The 21236-nt window shown below is 37.8% G+C and overlaps 1 protein-coding gene across 1 annotated transcript; it reads right to left on the bottom strand.

Moving 5' to 3' along the window:
* Positions 1 to 737: 737 nt before the first annotated feature.
* Positions 738 to 21010, bottom strand: prkar2aa (protein kinase, cAMP-dependent, regulatory, type II, alpha A). Its single transcript, XM_039678952.2, has 10 exons — positions 20200 to 21010; positions 8282 to 8317; positions 6621 to 6757; positions 5674 to 5780; positions 2945 to 3086; positions 2605 to 2706; positions 2342 to 2416; positions 1700 to 1765; positions 1260 to 1398; positions 738 to 1158 (listed from the first exon to the last, which is right to left on the bottom strand). Exons 1-10 carry the CDS (start codon positions 20453 to 20455, stop codon positions 1034 to 1036), a joined length of 1185 nt encoding a protein of 394 aa, XP_039534886.1. The 5' UTR covers positions 20456 to 21010; the 3' UTR covers positions 738 to 1033.
* Between the last annotated feature and the right edge of the window lie 226 nt (positions 21011 to 21236).

The following is a 21236-nucleotide window of genomic DNA, read 5'->3' on the forward strand; positions in this document are numbered from 1 at the left end:
AATCTGTAAATGCTGAAACTAGCCAACCCTCAAAAGTGATAAACTAACAATAGCCAGCTAACGCCCTAAAGAAAAAAAAACACTCCATTCCAAAACACTTGTATGGTGTTTCCAATCAAAAGATTACAAACAAAACTGATTCCTGATATTTAAAATGGCACTGTTCCTGTAATAACAGACCACATCGTCCAACACACACACACACACACACACGCACGCACACAACCATTCACAACATAAGAGTCTAGCAGGTTACCAAAATGTCTGCTTTATTTATTTTTCAGGACGACTCATTCAGAAAGACTAACGGGGAAAATTCGCACTAGATTCGGCCTCGCATCCTCCAATTAGGGGGCGGTGTAACAGCGAGGCAACCTTTCAACAAAAATATGTAATAATAATAATAATAATAATACATTAATCAATACAATGTGGAGTTTAAGTAAGGAGAACGAGTCACTGTGGATACCACCAGCAAAAAACTTTTATGCACCAACAGCAGGGAATGAAAACAGGTCATATTTAAACAAGTTTATCAAAGCTTTGCATTGTCATAAAATGCTCTAAAACGTTAAATTTTTGCGCTTTTTTGCATTTTTTTATTGAAAGATATCAACTTTTTTCTTGTTTAAACATAGATTCTTTTATCTGGTCTCTTTTTCTTTTTTCTTTGTTGTGACTGCAAGTGACCATGAGAAAGGATGGGTCCTTGGCTAGGAATTTTTGGTGAAAGTGAATGTGTGTGTGTGTATGTGCGCATATGTCCTCTCCAGGCTGTGGTTAGTTCAGGGTCACAGCAGTTGAGCTGGTAATGCTTTTATTTCGTACTGAACAGCTGACGCAATAACAGGTGTGTGTGTGTGTGTTTGTGAGGTATGATTTGAAAGTGTGAGTGTGTTTGATGGAGTATGAGTGCACATAAAAAGGAATGTGTGCCTACAAAATGTTTCGAATGTATAACCTATGTGTTGTGTTGTATAGTGTGTGTGTGTGTGTGTGTGTGTGTGTGTGTGTAAGGCACGGCCAGTCTGTCTCAGTCCCTCAGGTCCACGCTGGATCCAAACAGAGCCACCAGCTGCTCCTCATAATGGGCGATATTCCTCTTCATGATCTCCTTGCAGGGTCCCAGCAAGCGCTCGAAGGCTTGTACATCAATCACTGAAATACATAAACATCAGTCATGTGATGTTGTATGAGCACTTGGCACACATTTTACTTCAAGACATAAATATACGTCAAATGCCCACAGAGACACTTACCCAAGCATTTGATTTCCCCTATAGCATAGGCAGAGGCAGCACGTGGTTTATTAGTGACGAGAGCGAGTTCTCCGAAATACTGCCCTCTACTGCAGCGAGTGATCTCGACCTCAGTGTTATCCTGTCTGTCTGCTTTCGTCTGGGAGACACAGAAAGAACCATTAAAAAAATTAAATGTTGGCATTAATGAGGGAAAATTAAAGAAAGTTTTTACATTGCTACAATCATCAAGTAGAACTGCAAAATGTATTGGTTAGCCAAACAAATAGTCCCGCCCCAAACCTAAGCCATTGGTTAAGCAGAAGTCTCCAGCTAGTCAGACTCAGTATGCTAAAATTTTAGGGGAATCAATCGAACAAATAAACAACCTAAACCTTTAAAAAAATGAAAATTGTACAATATAACAAATGTAAGAGAGAAAAGAAAGATAAAGAACTCACTTTACTCTTCATCATAATCTTCACTTCTCCAGACTCCACAATGTAAAAGCAATCAGCTTTATCACCCTGGTAATAGAGCAGTCCACAATAATAATAATGATTAATGATACAATAGCATAAGTCAGAGTCCTGATCTTCAGTTCTGCTCTATTATTATAGTGCTATAACTACACTTGCTGTGTGTGTGTGTGTGTATGTGTGAGAGAGAGAGCTGGTTCTTTTAGACATGATCAAGTATGTAAGATCTGAACAGAGGATATCTCAATGGTTCTCAATGGCACGGCCCACAGACTTACACAAAATTAGTGTGATTTGAAAGAAAATAATTATTCATATTAAGATTAAATAATTAAGTTCTCATTAAGTCAATTTACTTTTGTATAGAACTTTCCACCATACACACATTTTTTCACAGAAACTTTACAGAAATTAATATGAATTTATCATAATGAAAATATTTACAGTTTATTATAAATATAGTCCATTTAGCAGTTTAGAGCTAGGCGATAGTTTAAATATGAACAATCAATCAGATGAGATTTGCCATGTAGTATAGATTGCTTTATGTGAGTTCACTGTATGGCATTGTATTTATATATATATATACGACGTTCTACTTTTTGGGGCAACTGCAAAGCTCACCTGCATAATGATCCTCTCTCCATCATGAAATGATTTTACACCCAGCACATCAACAATCTTCATCCTCTCAGATAACTATGAAACATGGGGTAAGTATTCATCATATGATTTCCGGTCAACAATGAATGCAACAATGTTCTTCTCTTTCTCCTAAAGTTTTTCTTCAATGTTTATTTCAGCTATACAACCCTGAAACTCTTTCACAGAACCAGAAAGCAACACATTTGCTAACAGAATAAATGTTTTTACAATCATTCTCTCACCTCCAGTGATTTGAGCAGTGGAACAGACTCTATGAAGATTTCATACACCCTTCTCTTCTTTGCATTATTCTTCACAACAAGTCTACGGAAAGTCGCCCGATCCTGAAACAGACACAACGTTCAGCTGAAAACTCAGTTGTATTAGGATCTGGATTTATGCTTCAGTCACACTTATTGTCATTTCATAATTGCTATGAAAGCACTATAAAAGTGAAGCAGCAGTCGTTCAGTGTTCTGACCACAAGGCGGCGCTGTTACAGAGCACTTTGTCCACAGGGTATGGCATGCTCTTTCACACACACACACACACACACACACACACACACACACACACACTCACCAGTCCCCAGAGGGCTCCAGCCTCTGTAGCAATGATGGTTGCAGCACGTGGAGTGTTGTACATGAGGGCCAGTTCTCCGAAACTGCCCTTATTATTATACTGACCCACACAATCCGTCTTTACCACAATATCATACACGCCCCTACAAATACACAAAAACATACATTCAGTTAGTGCTGTGGTGGCAATTATATTCTTGCTACACTTCATTCTGATATTCTGACCTTTAGGTATTGACATTTAAAACGAGGAACATCACTATGGTTTAAGATAAACAATGTATAGGAATGAGCTTTTTTTTTACTCCCATCATAATCGATGACGAGAGTAAAAAAAGTTATTTTATCAAAACACCGAGTGAATCAACTACATTAGGGCTGCTTATAATTAAATAAAAATCACTGAAAATAATTGACAAACATGTAACTTTGCAGTAGTGAAAGTCAGTTCAAAGAAGGTTATAACCATATTTAGATTTGCTTGGCCAAGTTGCCATGTCAAATGCAGTTTCATGTGGTTGAGATGTGCTTTTCACTAGGACATGGGATACTACTGTAATATAACATAATAGTACTGTAAAATTCATATGTAAATGTGTTATTAAAAATTCAAAATAATACAAATGTTGCCATTTTGAATAAACTCTCCTAACAGCAAGCAAGTGATGCTGCTGTTCCCATTCGCTTCAAAGAGTGTGTGTTTATGTCCATAGACAGAGCTCAATTGTTTTCATCAAAACAACTAGTTACTGGACATTACATTTAGCTTTACGTTTAAACATGTAATGCGCAGTGCATACAGTAGGCAATGCAATTACATTTGTATAAATTATAAAATTTTCTTTTTTGAATTTGCTCATTATTAGAAAAAGAAACTTTTTTACACAAAATGCTGTAAAGTAAAATGTCAGATTTTTTTAATCAACAACTGATAGATTAATCAAAGATTAAAATAAGCGTTTGAAACATAAGTAAAACATTGCACAAGAATACCATACACAAACTGGCAGCCGCAGCACACATAAATCTGTTTAATTGCCCCTATTATGCTATTTTAACGGTTCCAGACTTTGTTTTGGACTTCTCCTACAATAGGTTTACATGCATTTAAAGTCAATTAGGGTTGTTCCGATTCCGATACTGGTATCCAATGCCGCCGATACTAATAAAAATTCTGGCATCGGGTTCGGAGAGTACTTCTACCCATGTACCGATCCGATACCCTGTTCTCAAACAATAACTAGATATGCACGCTAGCTTTGTTAAATGCAGCAAATCAGAGATCAATTCTTCTTCGCTGCTCTAAACGGTGGTTGCTTGTGGCAACACAGGAAGTCGTGCTGTTGCCACGAGCAACCACTGTTTAGAGCAGCGAAGAAGAAAGTGCGTGCTAGCAGTATGAACGCTGTTTGGCAGTATATAAGTCTGGACCAACCAGCCAGTAAAACGGCGACATGTCTCACATGCCATACTGCAGTTTCGAGGGGTGGAACAAGATTAGCAGCTATAACAATTAATAAAGCATTTGAAGAAGCGTCACCCCACAAAACACGATGGAAAGGGCAGAGAAGGACGAGCCGCGCCACAATCAACAATTTCTGGAAGCTTCATTCAAACGAAGAGACAAGTTTTCAAAATACGGTCAACGAGCGATTAATATAAACGACAAAATGATCAAGTTTGTTGTTCTGGGTGACCAGCCGCTGTCAAAACTGAAATGTTGTTTATATAACAAAATTGTTCCTGGACTTTAAGTTATAAAGAAGTTATTTTCATATATTTTTATACCCTGAATCCAGGTATCGGAATCGGTATCGGGAAGGGAATATACATTGCACATTACCTCATTTCTCAAAGGGCCTAAAAACAGTTTATTCAAAGATTCAGGTGGCTTTCAAACTGGGCACGTTTGCTGCGGTCCGAGCACGATTGTTCTCCGTGCTTACTGTTGCCTTGGACTCGTTTCACACTCAACTTGAATCTATCGAACCCTGGTGCAATTGCGTTCATCTTACGCCATATCACAGACGTGCACGCCGCAAGAGAGAAAACAGAACGTGGCTAATATATTGTGTTTTTTTATTAATTTGATGCTATTATGCACAGCAGAGTAAACGACACTTGGGTTTACTGTATGTGTGTCGCATGAAAGCGGGATTCTGCTGCTTTTAAACAGAATATTTAGCGGAGACAGCAGATTGACATTAATTTGCCGCCCTGATTGCACTTGCTGAGCAATTACACTGCAGGTAAACGCCTATTACCATATTTCAATTTCAGCTCCAGAGGCTTTCTCAGCACTTGATAGACAGTGATAAGAACAGTAACGATGAGGTCGGTTTTTATTTATCAATTCCAGCATGAATCCTCATCCCATCGAATCGCATGCAAAGTCTCAACACGTTGACAACATGAACCAAACAAATGCAAATTTGTTTCAGTCTCAGCTACAATTACAGTGTATGAGTGCAGGTCAAAGTAGACGTTCACAGGTAGCCAATGGTAATCACAAGCACAATAGAAATTAGTTACGTTGTTACATAGCCAGTAAAACTGGAATTGTTGACGACTGGTTTCGGCAGGTGAGAATCAATTCTTTCTTTTAGGATACAATTCAATTTATTGTGCACTTTGATCTTTGAAACTTTGCAGACCTTTTACATTCAAAAACAGCTATACTACACACTATATGAAAGGTAATATTTGAAAAAAACACTTTAAAATACACACCTCTCGATTACATAAAAGTTATCCCCATCATCTCCCTGATCAATGACGTGATCTTGTGGCTGCACAAGAACCTCAAACATGGCGTCCAGCACCTCTGAAAACTGCTCCTGTACCAGAGAGAGACAAAGTGTCTGATGAAGGAAATGTGCTCTGAATAATATTGTACAGATTTATGCAAAACTACATATTTAATACAAAATGTATATTGGCAAGTTTCTTATAGTTCACACAACATCTAGACAGAGTGCAACAGAATGGAACAAAGTGTGAGGGTCCAGACATGTTTCTATTTTTTATCTCGACATGCCATCTTAAAACCTCAACACTCATGGTGCACGATGCTGAATGAGGAAGGGGGCGACAAAAGAGTGATATGCAGTTCTATGCCAAAAGATACCCACATGCAACTAGTGAACTACCGTTTAAGTGCAAAATGAATGCAAGAATGAAAAAATAATTTGACAGACATTCAACTTATTTCATATAAATTGTAATTTTCTTGAAATTTAGGGTTGAAGATTCAAGACAACTTTTCATTACAAAAGTTTTTAAGAGGTGAATTTAAAGACGTAACTTTTTTTTACCATATTGACTCTCTGCTAAGTTGCGTTTTTTAATTTACTGCAGTGAAACTACCACAGTTAAAAAATATTTTATTTATATAAAATTAAAACAATCAACATCGCATGTTTATGTGTGCACCAAACAGGGAAAAACTGTGTTTGGTTATATGACATAAGCAGAAAATTAAGAGTGCTTATCAGTTCAAGTAACAGTGTGTTCAATAATTTCCTCCAACAATGAACCAACAGTGACTGATTAAGTAAGGCACGTGTGATCAGTTGCACATGCAAACCAAACCAGACTGACTGGCCTGCACACACAACCTGGATGACATCTGTATACAGTTTAATAGCCCTCATATCTGTGTGTGTTTGTGTGTGTACCTGATCTAGAGCCTTGAACAGCAGAATGTCCTTGCAGGCCTCCTGTAATCTACAACGCTGCTCGTCTGTTTTTGGATGAACAACTCTCGGCTCAGAGTCTTCCTCATCATCATCAGGGTTAAATGCCTCCGCACACACTATGAAAACAAATTACTATTTAATTACTTAGAAGTCTTCACCAAAGCCACATGCATGTGAATCAAAAAAATTCAAAAAGGGTTATTCGAAAGACCCAAAATGTATCCAATTATACTATTCAAGAAAAAACATGTTATAATAAAAACAGCTTGATATATCCAATTTTAAGTATATGGCTATTCACACAAAAAAAAAGCTTAAAAGAAAACTATGGCAAAAATACTGCACAGCACTACAGTTAAAATGTTTTTTTTTTTTTCAAAAGAGAGTAGGATTTATTGTAAAGAAATTAATAACTTTATTGAGTAAGACAGTAAAGATATAATATTACAAAATATTTATATTTTAAAGAAAATGCTGTTTTATAAACATTGTATTAAATATGTTTAAAAGAACCCTACAGTTTATCAGTTTATAAAAAAAAATATTAAGCAGCACAACCATTTTCAACATTAATATAAAAAATATATATATTTTAGAATTAGAATAATTTCTGAAGGATCAGGTGACACTGAAGACTGAAAAAAATCAGCTTTGACATCACAGTCAAGTCATCCTCATTTATATAGCACTTTTAACAATGTCAGAGATAAACTTGGTTTGGTTTTATAGCGGTTCTTCAATAATTTTATTTTCCTGCTAAAGTTAGTTTTGATTGATTCACTTCTGGTGAAATGATGATTTCTTATTAAAATTAGGGGCCTCTAAGACGACATCTTTTTTTTAAAAAAAGGCTTTAGACGCGAAGCTGTGATAAACGCCGCTTCGCATTGGTGTATTGTGCCATTCAAATGCGCATTAAGCGAAATAGTTAATATTAAAATGTTAATAGAAAGTTATTTTAAGCTATATTTAAAGTAATTTTGAATTGTAATAATAATTGATAATATAACTATTTTTACTGTATTTATCATCAAATAAATGCAGCCTTGGCGAACAATGTCTTTCAAAAACAATTAAAAATCTTACTGACCCCAAACTTTTGAACAGTAAATATACCAAAGAAACAATTTTTTACAAACAAACAGATAAACAAACTACATATTTAATTCTCTTAACTATTGAGAAGATGTTTATTTTGTATGGCAAACATTTTGTAAAACATTTTATTTTCTCTCAAATTTTCCACAGGCCACATAGAACCCTTTTTTGGGCTCTCCGGAGGTCCAGTTTAAAACCTCTGCTCTAGAAGCATTTAATTTAATTACAGAGATGACTGAATGGACAATGCTTAACTTCACACTTATGAAAAAAAAAAAAGAAAGAAAAGTATTCTTCTCCATGCATTAAATATGTCTTTAAAGTAGCATATCTAGATTCCTTCATATGATAATGTGCAAGAGGGGACTTTTTTTACTGGAACACAATTGAAAGGGGCAGAATGAGTGGGCATACTGGTCACATACAGTAATTACAATAAAACAAACACTAGGGGAAATGACGGAAAGGCAGAACACTTATCTGACACTCACACACACACTTTAAACCACATGATTAGTGCAATGACGTCAAACAGAACTCACCCGACACTCTCCGGTTAAATCTGCTGGGGGGAGGAGCTGTGGAGAGAAAGACAGAGAGAGTTAATGACTGTTCAAATTCCCCTATGCTCGCTGAGAACTGCAGACTCTCAGACAATGTTAACGATCAAATTTAGTCTCTAAATTTCACATGTGCCCTTCAGTAACTGTGTGGGCGTGTATTCAGTAAGGTCAGTAAAAGGCCTGTCCTACAGGCTGTACCAGTTTCAGGAGATTGCAATTATGTGTGTACGATCACAACTGAGTGCACTAGCACGACTCTCAGGAGCCCTGCAGGTCCGCGCACCCCCTCCTCCTTTCCCATGGCACTGTTACAATCCATCACTCCATTAACTCTTTGGTGTAAAATTAGCAATGAGCTAGTTTAAAATGAGCTAGTTCTGCTCATAACCTATAGCTAGCTCTATAAGAAACACAGATTTTCACAAACCTAAATGTATGATCATATTTAAACGCATTCTTACAGCAATAAACTCAATACATGCTCACGTTAAATGCCACAGAATTATGTGCATTCACACTAAAGCAAGCATTCAGATTTACACCTCTTTGCAAATTACTTAACACTGTGTGTGAGCAATACCCAGATAAGGCGGCTTAATACACAGACTTGTTGTGAGAGCACTCAAAGAAATGAGTGTGTGCATGAGCGCGTGAAGTGTAGTGAGATGGGGTGCTTCAAACTCACGTGTAGGGGATTTCAAGTGGACAAAGTTGCCATGACAACAAAATACAAGGAAGACTATAACAAATATCCCCCCCAAATACACACCCACTCACTCTCTCTTGACAACCAGAGAGAGAGAGAGAAGAAAAGGGAAAGAATATGGGTGAGGGCAATAATATACAAAGTCGGTCCATTTTGAATCTTTAATGGATAATTTACTTTGAAATGAAAGTTGACATTTACTCACCCTCATGTCAGTAGAATTAGTTTGATTTCTCTCTCACACACACACACACACACAATAACTATTTAAAGCTACACTGTGTAACTCTTTTAGTTTATTCTTAGCTAAAAACACTTAGTTATTTCAAAAATATGTGTGCTCATTAATGTATCTTTACTTCGTTCAAGTAATAAAGTATTCTCGTGAGTGTATAATATGCCCTTGAAAATACATACGGGTAAGGGGTTCTAATGTCGGTCGCCATTTTGACGCTCCATCTTGAAAGTGCATTAGCCAAAGAGGGACATACCCGTTAATTCAAGCTTCGCCTTTCGCGTTTACGTTTGAGTTAACATTCATGGACGAGGTCGAACTGGAAGCCATGTTAATCTTGGACTACATTGGCCACCGTAGGAGTTAAAACGAAATCGGAATTGAGAGGAACAGAAACTAATATTCACTGGATGGTCATATATCTTTACACCGCTAGATGGGGGTAAAAATCACACAGTGTAGCTTTAAAATAATTTCCCATAATTGATTAACCTCTTAAAAATTACAAAATCCTTAACAACCAAACAGTCCTGAAATATATAACGTTATTTACTGAAAATCTTTCCCACCAGCATTGTTCTCACATTTCATTTGCAGTTGCATTTTTGCAGTATGGCTTCAGAGGAGATATAGCAGCACACAAATATAGAAGCACACAAGATACACTACAGAGTCTAATATAGCAAGATACACTGAAGTCTAATATAGCATGAGCATCGTATAGTGATGCACCGATGTGAAAATTGTGGCCGACACCGATAATAACCAATATTATTATTGCTACCTTAAATTCATTATTTTATTCAGCAAGGATGCATTAAATAGATCAAAATTGATAGCAAAGACAATTGAAGAGTTCAGATGCAAAAGCCTCTAAATGCCATTTGAAATTTTCTTCTTTAATGATGATTTTTTTATCAAACTTGTATATTTAAGTTCAGTAATTTCACTTAAATAACAATTAATAGGTAATTATCATTGCCATTTAAGTGAAATTACTGAACTTAAATATACAAGTTTGATAAAAAATCATCATTAAAGAAGAAAATTTCAAATGGCATTTAGAGGCTTTTGCATCTGAACTCTTCAATTGTAAATGATTTTTTTAAATGCTGTTCTTTCTATTCATCAAAGAATCTGAAAAATGTATCACAATTTCCACAAAAATATTAAGGAGCTGAATGTTTAAGATAATAAGAATAATAAGATAATAAGAATAATAAGAAATGTTTCTTAAGCAGCAAATCAGAATATTAGATTATGATTTCTGAAGGATCATGTGACACTGGACAAAATACAGCTTTCCATCACAGGAATAAATTTTAAATATTTAAATTTATTTTGAAATATAATATAAAATAATAATGTTATTAAATTGTAATATTTCACAATATTGCACTTGTTGAACTGTATTTTTGATCAAATAAATGCTGCCTTGGTGAGCTTTCAAAAACATTTAAAAAAATCTTTAGTCTACATATAGTCTACAAAAACAGTAGTCTACATATTCTACATGATTGGAAAAAATTATAATCCATGTGAAAACTTCTACTATAGGACTTTTTCATCCATTTTCAATATGACTGCTTTAAAAAAAAGTCAGCAAGTCATATGATTTGAGGTATTACATAATTATAGGGATGCGCGATATATCGGCCAGCATATCGGTATCGGCCGATATATGTTCGTTTTTAATGTTAACGTTATCGGCCTGGTAAGAAAATGTGGCCGATATATTAAAGCCGATAAATAATGTATTATTCCCTTCAGCTGAGACACTTGTTGAGCACTGTTTATGTTTTTGAATTTCTTGAAACATGATTGAAATCTCTTCAAAAAATGAAAATACAGTTCGGTACAACATATGCACCACAAATCTGTCATATCGGCAGATTAATTGTGAGACTTTTGTTTCTGTAATGAAGCTCTCAAAATTAGATAAAAATTTGGATTTAAGTTTATCGGCAGATATATCGGTTATCGATATCGGCCAAAATTTTCATATCGGTGCATCCCTACATAATTATGTATAAACCTGCCCGTTTTTAATATTGTAGGATTAGAAGTTTGTTTAAATCTGTAAGTTTAAGTATAAGCAATAGTAACTACAAGCAACAGAAACCCGAAATGTGTCCTTTCTTCTTATCTCCCTCCATGTCATTCTAGATATCCACATGCACACACAGTCTTATCACTCTCTCATTGCTGGTAAATATTAGCAAGAGAGAGAGCGAGAAAGAGAGAGAGACTAGTAATTTTAAAAGTAAACAGAATGTGTGACATCTCTGTGACGGTACAGCAAACATCACTTGTCATGTGAGAGTCAGCAACTAAACTACAAACAGTTCATGCTTTCTCTCTCACTCAACATGCATAAACAACTATTCCAAACTATGATAAAACAAATCAATTTATTTGCCATTTATTTGTGGGATGGAAAAGCTGATTTTTCAGCATCAACACTCCAGTCTTTAGTCACTTTCTGATATGCTGATTAAGTGCTCGAGAAACATGTCTTATAATAATATTATAATATATATATAATAGTTAAAAAAAATTATAATCTAACTCACCCCAAACATTTGAATGGTAGTATATGATATTATTAACATTTATATTATTTGATAAAAATAAAAATAAATAAAAAATCAAACTTTTTAAAAGAAATAAACCCTTTAAATTTGCCTTCAGTGTGTTGTGTAGACATCCGTTTTCTCCAATTTAGGATTTTTCTTGCCTAGCGAGCACTGTGATTGGTGGTCCAGCAGTGAAATTACAGAGAGCTAAACCATAGAAAATCAATGAGAGATGAATTTCAAAATGGCAAGAAAATTGACCAATCATATCGTCCCTTTAAATGGGTGGGGCTTGTTATCACAAGTTTATGAAGCGTTCTGTTCACTTTGAGGAACACAATCAGGGGAAAAAGCTGATCAAATCAGATAAAAAGCTAGCACTTTTCACTATGGAAACCACAAATTTTGTTAATTTAGCATTGCCAATTTATTATCCATGCTGTTTTCAAGTTCAACTTTTAAGGAAAGCTAATCGGCAAAGGAAGACTTATACCAGAGCTTAATTTTGTGCAGAAAGCTTGAGTTTTTTTAAGCATTTCAACCATAGCAATTATAAGCGATACCCCTGGATGACAGCATCAATCAAGATGCTAAAGCTAAAGCTGCGTTAACACTACAAGGCGTGAACTACACGACATGCAAATTCTGTACATTTTGGGCACTTTTTTTTTTATCAAAAGTGTGCCTTCACTTTAAGAAAAAACGCTCCTGCTCGACGCTCACGCGCTGCTCCCAGTGTGAATGCACTCATTTCTTAACATGCAAGCTGAAAAAAATATGCACCGCTCATGCTTGCGGTGTAATTTAAGGGGTGACACGGCCGTAATTCACTAAGTTTCCTACATGTGCACGTGTGATACTGATGTTCTGCGACGTTAACCATGCAGCGCCTGAGTGGATTTGACCGGCATAAAAACGGCATATGTCAGACTGACCGGCCGATCATGGCTGATCACGTGAAAAACGTCCGGTTCCGGTCACGCGCCGGTGAATCGGGTCATCTCTAATCATCAGCTAATTTCAAGATCAAAGACCGCAATAGGAGAGAAAGCGGCATGAGCACTGGTAAAATCATTTAGTCTCTATTTTGAATGAGCTTCAGGATGCAAACTTTGTTTCATTTGTGGCAGTTTGTGCGTTGGCTTGCTGAAAAGATATTTGCTCAGCTACTCATTTGCCACAGGTCATATCTGTGGCGACAGAGGTAGAGCTGTCATATCTAGCTACCGTGAGAATTTACATATGTGGCCTCAACAACCAGATGCATTTTTACTTTTTACGTATCTTATGAAATGAGTTTCAAACCACCTCCTGAAGTGGTTTGAGAGGTTGGATTTAAATCCATCTCGAATAGCTGTCCGATCAGAGGAAACGCATAAAGTGACCAGGTGTAAACAGGCCCTACACACACATTCACAAAAGCACAAGGGAGTAGTAAGCTGCTCGACTAACTAATAAAATCCCAAACAGCTGTACAACTTGTAAACAAGAGGAAAACACTCTCTTCCCTTCCTGCTGTAAGCAATCAATCTTGATGTCTGAATCCCCCCCTTCCCTTACTCTCTAAAAACTTTGTCTATCTTTCTCAGTGATCCATTTCTCCCTTTCTCTCTCTTTAGCCCTTATAAGGTAGTGTGGATCTGTCTAACACTGTGCCTGTGGCTTTAACCTCTTACTAACATCCAGAAGATTACTTGCAGTGAGAGAGCATGCATGACATGATCAACAGAAGCAGACACACTAAAAACACACTATAAACTTCACAAAAGCATATGCAAGGATTCAGTGGGGCTAAAATATCTGCAAATGTGTGTTTGTGTGCATAATATGAACATTAAAGGCGAGGTCAGCTCTCCCTCTGATTAGACAAGGCCATCAGTCTGCTTAATCTGCACCCTGACTGGACAAGGTCCCTGTCTGTTTTTTTTAACCCGTCTCTGATTGGCTGATATGGTATTATGTGGTGCTAGTTGAAGGTCAAGGCATATCCAATCAAAACATACACCTCGCAATCGGAGTCCTCCCATTGGATGCACTCCTCCTGTCCCAATGACCTCCTCTCCTTGAGCCACCACCACTAATCAGACTGACCTGGAAACATCTTACAAAGGCTGAGGAGTAATCTTGTGTGTTTGTGTGTGTTGTCATTAGCAAACATGCAAAGCAAGGGATCAGAACAATGTTTCCCACTCTGTTGAGTGGTTAGGAGAGAGGAAATTAACAATTAGATTTAATTGGAGACAAAAATAGTGTAGGTAACAATGTAGATCATGTGCAGGGCTTCCACATCCTGTCTAACCTTTGGCCTTACCCATGATGTCTTGAGAGGGAACAGCCCTGTTGCACTTTTGGACAGATGGTTTATGCAATAAGTGTATAGCAATATGAACTCTTAAACCTAATTAACTTAACTTATTTTCTGTGAGTGCAGGACTTAAAAATGCATAAATGATTACCTGAAGTCTATGACCAACTGCTGAGATAACACTTCATAAGCTCTTATGACCACACTATAATGCAGCTTCTGCAATCAATGACCAGGGTGGGAAGAACAAACAGGGTCAGGGTAGTTAGTCATGCTGATAGATAGATAGGAGGAAGTACTAAAGTCCAGATTGTTATCGGAAACCTCAAACATGAAGAATAAAAGATAGACACACCCAGGCATACAAAACACACAAACAATACACACATAGACAGGAAAACAATACCAAAGCATTTTCTCTGATTGCCAGTAGCTGGTGCGTATTCTTAATATGTGACTGGACCTGTAGTAAAGCCAAAAATATGTAACGTTTACTTTCTTCTTTCTGAACTTTAAATAAAGAAAATGGATTAAAACTCAAAAAAGGTCAAGTAGAAAAGCATTTACTACTGCAGTGAATTATTTTTTTTCTGCACCTTAAGAAATATATAGTGCAATCTTTTTCTTAGTGTAAAGGAAAAGAAAATTATTCATGTTACTTTTATGGTGGCCATTATTTTAACTAGTGCTGCCACTAACAACAAATTTTCTAACGACTAAGGGCCAAATGTCACCTGCTGAAAAACATTAATAATCTTTCAAATCACATTCTAAACATTTTTGTATTCATTACTTCAATTAGCTTCTGCCTTAAATTAATACATAAGTACACATTTTTAATATGTAGCCTACGTTTCAAAAATGCATAACTGATCAGGGTGTCACGATTTCGATTTTCGAAATTAATTCACAATCTCGAACTTCGAATAAAAAAATGGAATCGCCGATGCCCCATGTCACGTCCCTTCGGCTTGCCATGCGGAAAAAAAACAGCATATTGAAGTGCTGCGAGTCCATGGTCAATCTCTTCTAACTTAGTTACAGCCATTCAAAAGATAGCCTGGCAACTGCAGATGCAGAAAACCCATCGACAGAACTTGAACCCCTACCTCTTTCATTGAAGTCACAGGTGTGGAAGTTTTTTGGATATCCAGCGAGTTAGGTTGACAACGTTAGCGCTTCAAAAAAGCCAGTTTGCCGACATCCTAAGTCTCGCGGAAGTTCCGGGAGTCTCCCGCATATTGATAGCGGCTCCCTGGTGCACGCAAATTGGTTCTCAAAGCAAAATCTCCCGGAATCTAGAGTGAGCGAGCAAGAGCGAGCGTGCATGCCGAGAAATTATCGCTGGCGATATGTCCGCGATAATTTATGCGGTATGGCTCAGCTTGTCAGTGAACTACGGCTCTTTGTAGTAAATGCTGCTCCATCTGAAAGCAGGTGAAGGTGATTTACTACTAATCAAGGAACCGGCTTTACTGACGAGAAGCGCATAACAATGTGATGCGATATATCGCCTAGCCCTAAAACAAATCCACGCAAATTTTAGAACAAAGTCCTGCACTTAACACAAATTGAAACTCATAGGCCTAGTTGGATGGGGGTTCGAAAATTCAATACCTTGTCAGATGACGTTTATTACTTTTTAATGCCCTTAATTTTGGCTAATTTCATTTCCTACCTTTTAATACTTTTTACAACACCGCAGACACCCTGCCAGGGTTCGGGAGTGCCGGGAACAATCGCGCTCGAACCGCAGCAAACGAGCCCAGTGTGAAAGAACCGTCGCCTGTCTCCGCAATTTTTCATATCAAAGCAGTGAAGGTGGGGGAGGGGGAAGGAAGAGGATAGCATATTAACCATCAGGTGTTAATTACAGTGAGCCGTTAGAGACATGAGACCAAAAATAGATAAGCGGTCAATTTTAAAATGCGACACGTCGACTAAAAAAATTGCCACTGACTAATTTGCGTGGTCGATCACGTGGAGTAAGTCGACTAATCGTTGCAGAACTTTTTGTAATACTAATTATTCAGGCCCTTTATTAATATTTATTTCTCCACAAATTGCAAAAACATGATTTTGGCTTTAGGTGCATCACAGTAAAGGACATGAAGACCTTCTCAGACACAGCACATCATGGTTGAGACAATGCTAACTGCCTGAAAAAAAAAAAGTACAGTTCTCTTTCAAGGTTTAGTTTCGTATGTCTGCAATGTGAAAAAGGTTCACACTCAATACTGAGTTCGAGATGACGCAAAAACATTATTGCATGGTATGTCCTACGCTGACAACAGGCAACTTGACTGGTAGGAGCAGCACAAACAGGTTCTTTGACACCCTGTTAGGGTATTTGCAGGTTGTATCTGACAAGGACTCTGAGTCCTTAAAACAGCTGACTGATTATCCTGCTTACAACAAAGAGTACACTATCCTCCAGACAGACAATTCTTTTATAAATGTGTGATATATATTGAATTGTATTATATTATTGATGTAGACAACGTAAGGACTGATGGAATATACTTACAGTTTTTCATTTAACAGTTCGTCTTTTAAAATGAATGCGCTGTCGATTTCTTTTACAACAGACGTGATAGCGGAATCTATACATCTCAATTCTCCAGATGCAGTCATCTTTGAGAAAAAACAGTTCAACACAAGTGCTCTATTACCCATTTTCCATCAAAAAAGAACTGGTGCTGGTTCAAAGTTGGTTCGGAGTTGGTTCAACTTGCAAACCTTTTCAGAACCTGTTTGTTTTTCCACTGACTAGAGCGCCCAGGGAACAATGTCGTTACATCACTGTGTACGTCGCCATACGTCTTAGCTAGAAACGCTTGCAAGTACAACATTACTTTGGGATTATCTCTAACTTGTGTACCAAGAAGGCTTTAAAAACAATTGAAATATGTAAGTCTTTTAATCTTTTCATTTGATATGTAATCTTTTCTGATTAGTTATGTATCCCTTTCTTGTGTCTTTTTTTTCTTTCCATTTATTTGTTCTATATTGTGACTGTTTTCATCTTATGTTTTCAATAATTTTTTTTCAAATAGAAGCACTTGCACCAACTTCAAGCATAACAATTAGAAAGGCGGACTACATCGTGTTTCTGCAAATGTTTCTCCTGGCTTTGCGATCCAATTTTATGGTCAGAAAAGATGTTTAGAACGCATCTAAAGCCGCCCCCAGCCCCCGACGTAAGCATGACGTGGTAAAAGAACGGTTCTAGTCCAGGAAAGAGTTGGTGCCCTTTGGAACCAGTTTTCCTGGCCGAGAACCGGTTCTTTGGCTGTCGAAACACAAAGAACTGGTTCGCGCACAGGCACCGGCTCTGAACCGGCTCTCAAAATGCTTTGGTGGAAAAGGGGTATTTGAGAAAGTGATGATAACATAACTGCAGATCATCTGTCCATCATAGTATAAAACCCACCCTGACAATTTGATTGGCCCGACGATTTCTGAACCGATCATAATTACTCCTCAATGAATCGAGTCCTGATCGAACTTCCTGACCAAAAAATGTTGTGCGCGGGTTTCAGGCTGGCATCCAGGCTAGTGGAAATGAACAAAACAGCTGAAACTGCTAACAAAATTTTTAAATACTCTTTACTCAAAACCAATTGTGAGCATATATTTACATTCTCACAGAAACCAACAATATATGATAAAGCACTGCACATGATAAAGTATTCAAGTCTTCAATCAGAGCAAATATGCACCATATGCAAGCCATCAAATCCATCCAAACTTCTGCATGATACATTACCAGTTTTTAGGGATGTGTAGATGTTTTCTCGACAGCATGACGCAAAGTAAGAAAGATCAAGGTGGGATGGTCTTACCTATGCATTAACTCTTCAAACATGCCCAAGCATGCTCTGCATTCCTCAGCTCACAGAAGGTCTGCTATGGAACAACACGTGTCTAATGCAGAACCCATCTCACGATCATGATTGGATGTGTGGACGACTATCTTAGCAAATTAACTGATCTACCTGAACTGGATCAATACAAACTCGTACTTTGTCTGAAAATGCATTCATATTTAATCTGCCATCTTGGCAGTTGGCACTGTCCATTTTCTCAGAAGTTTTTGGTCTCTGACATCCTAACAATATCTGTGAAAGTAATCCACTGTCAAATAATAATAACTAGTGACTGGTGTCAAAAATATTGATATTTCGATATGTGTCAATATCTGAAACGATTCCAATACTATTTTTCTGCAGTATCGACACACCTATTTCAGCAGCACTTTCTCAATCTCATTTCTCTCCAAAGGCGAATTTAAAGTTTGACACACACCTGCTTACTCTTATAAACCCGTTTCATGCGTTCTGGTTGAGTAGTGTTGGTGTTACAGGGCCTGAATGTGGGTATTGTATTTTCACATAATTTTACTCATACCATCCTGCAGTTTTGTGATCACAATAAAAGAGCACACACCACTGATGATATAAGAGGTGCATACATAGAGCCGCCTCTTAAACCACTCAAGTACCAAATTGACTTCTTTCTCTTAGCTAATTGCCCTAACCCATAAGACATTTGTTTATCTTCAGATGACAAAAAAAAATATTTTTAATTCAATCTGAGAGCTTTCTGACGCTCCATTAACAGCCTACGAGAATATCACTTTCAAGCCGCAGAAAGGTAGTAAAGACATCATTAAGGTAAATCCATGTGACTTGAGTGGTTTAACCTCAAATTTATGAACCAAAGCGAGTGCTTTGTTTGTGCAAAAAACAAAATGTACCACTTTATTTACAAAATATTAATCTCTGTTCAACTCAACAACATCTGCTCTCATGTCAAGAACACGCATCCTTGACTCGTGGTGGTCTAGTGAATATCTATCATAACGAAATTAGAAATTCCATAATTGTGACAACAATAAGAACAATAACAACAAATGTCTTGGTAACTACAACTCTTGCACTAGAAAAGCCACTCAACTTTTTCTTAATTTACCAACCTTTCAAATCTGAAAGCTCGTTAGCTTCCCACAGGATTGTGGGATATGAAACTGGCTGCACACTTCAGAATCTTGTTGGACACAGTGCATATTAAAAGTGGCCTATAAAATGGTCCAACCAAATATGGTAAATATTCTGTCAGACTATAATTTTTCATAGTGATTTTTGCATTCAATATAGCAGTGAAGTATGAATATTAGGATGTGGAAAGAGAATGATGTACCTGCACAAATTCAAACCACTGAAAGAGCACATAAACCTTCACACTCACTGATCTGAGATCAGATTTAACACACAGTTGGCATTGATTTCCCCAATCCGTTTTGTAAGAGGATGTGAAAACAATTACATAATTAAATATTAAACAATCAGCCTAAGACAATCCACACAGACTGTATATCATGCGGTTTGATGAAATATGATCATAGCCTAATGGGCCTAAGCGATTTAGGAACGTGTAACAATCCCTGTATCCATTTTCTCACTGTTCTCACAGATTTCACTCAATGACTTCTTTAAAAGAATGTTTTAATTCACAAATGATGACTTACATGTCTGCCAGTGAAATCTGCCTGCTATTGCAGCTGCTCGCTCTGCACTGCACTGCATGAAAGGAAAGAGGAGCTGCTTTGATGTGCGCGAGCGCACCTCTCTCCATTATGAAAAATCTCTGTTAGCATTCTCAATGGCCATCCAGCATCCATTCATTCATGCAATTCATACAGCACGAATGGGCTAACAACGCTAGACCGATCACACACACCACAGCCGTCTCTATTCAAGAACAGATATGCATAAATATTAATGCAAATCTATTAAACGTGCATACTGTCCCATTTTAATTTTGCATGCATTCTGGGGATACCTTGTGCGGGCGCCACTTGTCACTCTGTCAATCAAGCGCTTGGATGGGAGCTCGAGCGAGTGCCATGGAAACAGCCTAGATAAGGCTTTTTTTCCTCACGTTACCCATCTCAAGGGAGATCTGACACCCTTGTTAGCCGTGCAAACACGGTATACACTAAACCATACTCAAGCAGCAATATCTTCCTCTTTTACAGGTAGCGTAAGCTGATTCAATAAAGAAGGCACTCACGCTCAAAGTCTGAGTCATCGTCCTCGTCCTCGTCATCGCCGTTCGACTCAGTCTGCATCGGTTCGCCATCAAACATCACTCCCTTCCCCCCGGTTTTGGCGGTGGCGACCCCGGACCCGTCCTGGTTCCTGGTGTCCCGCAGACGGGTGAAATACTGCACGGCAAACTCCACCAGGTCCGGCGGCCTCTGGCGCAGCACCTCCACGGTGTAGCCTTGAAGCAGCTCCGTCAGACCGACTGGAATCTCAATACTCATGGCTAAACAGTAGTAGGTTTGTGCAGATATTTGACTAGATAACTAAATGGCTCCTGAACTATGGTACAAAAATATAAATCAAGTCTTCCCCGTATCAGTGCATGCAGCGGGATGCTGCGCAAGAAGCTCGCGAGGGACTTAGTTAATTTTGGTAGCAAAGGTCAGCTGAAACAAGCACAACACATAAGATTCTTCACCGGGGGGGTTTGTTTCCCAAGGTTGGAGTTAATCAGGCCGAGTAGTAGAAAATAAAGGCTGACAGCTCTGTTTCCTCCTGCTTTAGCTCAATAGATCTCTTGGCTAGGAATGCCGTCCTGTGCGTTGGACGTTAACAATAAATTAAAATAGCTTCGCTATTGTGTTGTATGGAACAAAATAAGCGATGAATAAGAGTCAAAAGAGCGGTTGATAAGATTAGAAGCTGATTAAACCCAGCCTGGGAGTTAGCGATGTAACGTTAGCTATCGGAGTTAGCAGACGAGGCCTTGCCTTTGCACAATGCGTGATTAGTTTGTATAATTGACTTTTTGTCGTCTATTACCTTTATAACGGATATGCTCGAGAGAAGAAGCCAAAAAAACTCAATATGTAAATTCAGAGATCTGTTGAAATGTTGTATGACAGCTTTGTCTGTCTAAGTTATATCACCCGTGCACAGATCCGCGTCTCTCTTGTCCGTTATTTCTCCTAGGATCCACTGGTTTTGGTAGTTCTAAACACGGCAGGTGTTTTAGAGGAGTGTGGGTAACTGGCTCTACCGGGGAGGTAGCTGTGTAGTCGC

The sequence above is a fragment of the Pimephales promelas genome, chromosome 14 (genome assembly GCF_988280905.1).
Source record: "Pimephales promelas chromosome 14, fPimPro1.hap1.1, whole genome shotgun sequence".
Taxonomy (NCBI): domain Eukaryota; kingdom Metazoa; phylum Chordata; class Actinopteri; order Cypriniformes; family Leuciscidae; genus Pimephales; species Pimephales promelas.